Consider the following 5,375-nt stretch of genomic DNA (forward strand, 5'->3'; position numbering starts at 1 on the left):
TTTAATTTTCCATGTGAAAGCAATAAATTAGAACAATAAATAAAATGTGGTGATTTTTAATCATCCATGTTAAAACAATAAGTTAAAGAATAAATAAAAGCAATAAATATGTTATAGTGATTAAAGTCATCCATAAAAACTATAATTAAATTATGGTGACTGAAGTCATTCATAATAGAAAAATAAATCAAAACAGTAAATAAATCATTATGCATTAAAATGTCATGGGGCGGTATAGCCGCGTTCCTGTAGTAATAAATATTATTTGGATAGAGTGATTTTGAATTTGGCAGAGTGATCGTGCTGATAACGTGTTTTAATTTAGTAATTTTTGTATTGTAAATAAAAATACGAGTAATCTAAAATAATCTGAAATGTGTGTATGAGAAGCTAAAGGAGAAAGTGAGTTTACGTTTATTATCGAGAAGAAGTGCATCGTACAATTGAAACAATACATCCATATTTATAGAATAAAAATATAGACAATTACTACTGTAACAATTAAGACAATGGGCTCCAATATAACTTGTATACGCAAATGTTTTGTTGACTTTTGTAACAGTTTAGTTATTGTTAATGAAGTCTGATGTTTACTAATCCCTCAGTATCAATTTTAAGTGATATTTTAGTTGGAAAATTTTGTTTCATTTTAAGTGGTATATATTTTCAAATTTTTATGCAAAAATGAAGTGTGCGTTTTTTTGGCCAACTAAATTTTAGAACATGTTTTCTAATTGGTTGAATTTTAGACCCTAAATTACAAAGTTAAAGTTATATATTTAATTTATGTGTGGAAACCTTAAACATCAGTTTAAATTATATTAGATTGAGTGAATGCTAGTTTGCTAAAACGGGTTTGAATGCCAAATAGGTTAAGCTCAGAAAACTCGTTAAATTTAGGAAACTCGTTACGTTGGAGGAAGGTTTGTGGCTCGAAAATTCTCGAATGATAAACTGAGTATGGAATTTTATTTTTTAATTGACGTGCGTAATGATTACTAAAATGAATGTTCGGTACATGAATATATTTGATAAAGGTTTTGTTTACTGCGGAATGAAGATGTTTATTCATTCATCCACATTCACAACCTTCAGATTATCTTGTACAATTATGTCGTTTTCGGGATGTCGTTTTTTTGCATTTACCAACAGTTTCATTACCAAGTTGATTTGCTTGGCTTATTATCTTGTTCAATTATGTACTGGTATATTGGTAGCTTTCGAAGTCAATATTGTCAGAAGAGGGTCAAAAACTGGGTCTCGTTGATGCTTTGGTGCCACCTGGAGATTTGTTGAGCGCGTCCAGAAAGTGGGCTCTAGACATTGCAGATGGACGTAAACCCTTTTTGCGTTCACTGCACAGGACCGACAAAATTGGTGAGGAAAGTAGATGCGCTTTCTATAATACCCACACTGCAGTGGTGGTGATGCCTTTAATTTTCTCGTCCATCGTGTTGTTTGATTTTGAGATACAAAATGATTTGGGTAACAAAAAGCTGATCCATGTGATTCGAGAAGTTGAAATTTCTCATTGAGGATAATAGAGGCCTTAGACAGACTAATTACGGCCCATGATCGATCATAATCACTTGAAACCCACGTGAACAAAAAAGTTGGAGAGATTTTTTTTTTTGTTAAAGGAAAAAATAGGGCCCAACCGGGTTCGAGCCGGTGACCTATTGATCTGCAGTCAATTGCTCTACCACTGAGCTATGGACCCAAGCTTATTCTGTTTTATGTTGCTTTAGAAAAAAGAGACAAAAGGGATTTACTGCCAAATGACTTAAGAATGTGTTCTTGGGAAATAGTCAAATGGAAACAACAATATGTCAATATGTGATCAGACTTACATGCCAGTTTATACATAACACCTCGATCTAAAAAGGCTTGACTTAAACTTAATATATAGTCCACTTGAGCCCATTATTCATTCCCTTGATCGTCGTATTCGTCTCATTAGTGCCCTCCCCCCCCCCCCCATTGAAATCCACTTTATCATCAAGGTGGAAAATAAATAAAATTGCGGATTCGGTCTAGTGATAAGCATCCAACAACATTGTGGTTTGATTAGACCAGGCTGGACCAGAATTGGTATTGTAACATGAAAAATAAAATATCATTATTCATTGGCTTATAGGAACCTTACGGAAATTGTATCTTATATAATATTGGACTGTTAATTGAGATCTTTAGTCTCTAGCATTGGAACATGAAGAGGCCTTTTCAGATCGTATTATTAGTACAAATACTTAAAACTTAAAACAAACAGAGCAGAGGGACTTGCTCTTAAGTCTTAACCACAGAACCCCAAAACCCAAAAGATTTTTAGAAAAGAAAAAAGAAAAAAAAAAGGCCCCAAATCACCAACCCCGGCAGTGTCAACCGGTACAATTGCTTAAATAAGCTGTAGAAAAGACAAACTTGGAACTTCCAAGAAACCCAATTCAAGACTTTTGGATCTTGGCCTTCAAGGGTTCCAGAGGAGTGTGGTCTCTGCAATCATGGAAGTAACAATGTAAGGATCCATGTTTGAAGATGGCCTTCTATCCTCAAAGTATCCTTTCCCTTCTTTCTCAGTATCACGTCCTACTCGGATCGATGCTCCACGGTTTGCAACACCCTTTAAACAATATCCAAACACAAAAAGATCAGTACAAAAATATGTAATGTCATCAACTCTTTAAACAACTAAAGAGCAATGTTATAATATCTTGTACCCAAAGGAAAGTGTTAATGTCAGCAGTTTCATGGTGTCCAGTAAGACGGCGCTCGTTGCCTTCACCGTAAGCAGCAATGTGCTCCTTGTGTCTCAGTCCGAGCTTCTCGATCGCTTTCTTGATCACCTCGTATCCTCCTTCTTCCCTCATCGTTTTAGTACTGAAAAAAAAAAACCATTCACCATTTTTATATATTTCTTCCGAATCATTGTAAAGGCTAACAAGCTAGAAGATTCAAGGCCCTTTGATACCTGTAATTGGTGTGAGCACCAGCTCCGTTCCAGTCACCAGGAATAGGTTTCGGGTCGAAAGATACAACCACACCAGCAATCTCAGTGATCCTCTGTTTTTAAAAAACCACCAAAACTTGTGTCTTAAGTTTACATTCCTTAAAGAGATCAACAAGAATGGTTTTAAGATTATACCTCCAAAATGTAACGAGCGATCCACACTTCATCAGCAGCTGAGATACCAACCGATGGGCCGACTTGGAACTCCCACTGTCTCAACAAAAAGGATACGGTTAAAGCAAAAAGATGGAAACTTTTAGGTCATAAGTGATTTTATAAAACTTTGTTGGTTGTTATGATTACCTGACCCGGCATGACTTCTCCATTGATCCCACTGATGTTGATTCCAGCATACAAACAAGCCTTGTAGTGAGCATCAACAATGTCTCTTCCAAAAGACTTGTCAGCTCCAATACTGCAGTAGTATGGTCCCTGCAAGAGATGGATGATTCAGACACCGAGAACAGATAATCTAAGAAGAGCGGTGAACAAACGTGAAAACGAAATGTACCTGAGGGCCAGGGTAGCCACCAATGGGCCATCCAAGAGGCCAGTTCACATCCTTCTGCAACAAAGTGTATTCTTGTTCGATTCCATACCTAATTAACTCGAAAAATCAGCAATCTCAAAACCGGAAACTGAAAAAGATATAACAAAACAGAGGAGTTTGGACGAACCATGGCACTTCAGCTACAACATCAGGGTTTGAAAAGATCTCAGCTGCAGCATGTCTCTTGTTCGTAGGGATTGGTTCGCCCGCAGGAGTGTAAGCATCACACATAACCTGATCAAACCGGTTTAAAAAAAAAAGATTAATCTAACTGCTAAAAATAGAACATATACAAGAAAAAAACCAAAGTTTAAACTCACAAGAATGTTGTTGCCTCTACGGAATGGATCTTTGAAAATTGCTTGAGGGCTAAGAAACACAAACAAAACCGATCAATTAAGAAAAATCGAAAAGACAAAAGGAGAAAGGGTGTTTCAAGAAAATCTTGAAAAGGGCTTACAATAAGATCACTTCACTGTCTTGACCAGGAGCTTGACCAGTGCTTGAACCATCATAGTTCCATTTCGGAAGCTTCGATGGATCGGTCACAGGTCCAGAGAGAGTCTGCACAGGAAACAAACCAGTAACTCAGTAATTCAATCTAATCTAATCAAACTGAAAAAAAAAAACATCACATAAGTCTTATCCTTTCGGCTCAAATATCCGAAAAAGTTACGATTATTCGAATAAATTAAGTAAAAGAAAGATTAAATTACCCTGGCTTTGCTTCTCATGTCCATACCAGAACCACCAACCCTGTTTGGAAAATAAAATAAAACATCAAGAAACCAAATTAGACCAATGGGAATAACAAACATTGACTTTAAGATTCTAATCCTTTGACTTCATGCTCTTGTTCATCAGTAAGAACACAAAGATCCAAAGAAACCCAAATGACAAAAGCAGAGGGAAGAAGACGAACCATATGTATTCAGCGATGATCTTCTCAGTGTTGTCTGAGAGGTCAAGGTTAACAAGATCTGCAAGAAGACTCATGGCTGTGAAAAGGGAAGGAGAAGGTTGGATCTTTTTGTAATAAGCAAATCTTGAGATTGTGTGTGTTCTTGGCGTTATGAGATGATGTTTTTGGAGTTCGTGGTTGTGGTAGTACTTATAGTGCAACGAAGGTACTCAGAGATAGAGGGTGACGTGAGGATACTCTGTTTTCGCAAACATTATTTTATAATATAAACTAAAAAATATAATAAAGTTGTTTTTGTTTTTTTTTCCTTTTTACCAATGGAAAACTCGATCTCGATGTATTAAAATGGGAATACTTTATTTTATAATTTGATTAAGTTTTAATTTAGTCTTTAGTCATTAAATTGATTGTTGACTTGTTATTATTGGGTTATATTTTAAAAAGTTCCTGTAGGTAGATAATTTATGTAGGTGTTGAATTTTTCGTTCGTATGGGTTGGTGTGTTCTTCTAGTGTTATTAGTATTACCATTGACATTTTTACAAATTTACCATTTTCCGAAAGTGACGGATGGTGAAACTAAATAGATCAAACAGAACATGTATAATGCATACCGGATCAAGAAAAAAAATTCATATACTTGTGTTGTTCATACACTAAAGTCTTTAAAACAAGTTAAAGAAAATAGTTATTATGTTATTGGAAAATAAGTAAGAAAGTAGTAAATTAGATAGATGACCAAAAACCAATAGCTCAACTTTTAAAGATTTTTGGAAAAAGTTTAAATATTGTTGGTTTGAGTGTTTCTTGGAACGAGAGAATATATAACTTATTTTGGTCTAGGGTCTGAAAGGATGTACAAACTTTGGTTCATAATCTTTTAGTTATTTTAGAAAA

General features: G+C 35.2%; 1 protein-coding gene and 1 non-coding gene across 3 annotated transcripts; both read right to left on the bottom strand.

The window, feature by feature from the left end:
* Positions 1–1,648: 1,648 nt before the first annotated feature.
* Positions 1,649–1,720, bottom strand: TRNAC-GCA (transfer RNA cysteine (anticodon GCA)). The gene has a single exon. It is a non-coding gene; the product is annotated as a tRNA-Cys (tRNA).
* A 422-nt stretch (positions 1,721–2,142) lies between these two features.
* On the bottom strand, positions 2,143–4,763 carry LOC104701213 (glutamine synthetase cytosolic isozyme 1-2-like). 2 transcript variants are annotated; one of them, XM_010416860.3, is made up of 11 exons: positions 4,480–4,763; positions 4,274–4,313; positions 4,018–4,121; positions 3,878–3,926; positions 3,685–3,791; positions 3,519–3,606; positions 3,311–3,439; positions 3,143–3,217; positions 2,969–3,060; positions 2,718–2,877; positions 2,143–2,620 (listed from the first exon to the last, which is right to left on the bottom strand). In XM_010416860.3, exons 1-11 carry the CDS (start codon positions 4,551–4,553, stop codon positions 2,468–2,470), a joined length of 1,071 nt encoding a protein of 356 aa, XP_010415162.1. In that variant the 5' UTR covers positions 4,554–4,763; the 3' UTR covers positions 2,143–2,467. The 2 variants fall into 2 exon arrangements, with proteins under 2 accessions (XP_010415162.1, XP_010415164.1); XM_010416862.2 differs by lacking the exon at positions 2,718–2,877 and having other exon boundaries at positions 2,143–2,572; positions 4,480–4,717.
* Between the last annotated feature and the right edge of the window lie 612 nt (positions 4,764–5,375).

Source organism: Camelina sativa, chromosome 7 (assembly GCF_030686135.1).
Source record: "Camelina sativa cultivar CO46 ecotype springtype chromosome 7, ASM3068613v1".
In the NCBI taxonomy this organism is placed as follows: domain Eukaryota; kingdom Viridiplantae; phylum Streptophyta; class Magnoliopsida; order Brassicales; family Brassicaceae; genus Camelina; species Camelina sativa.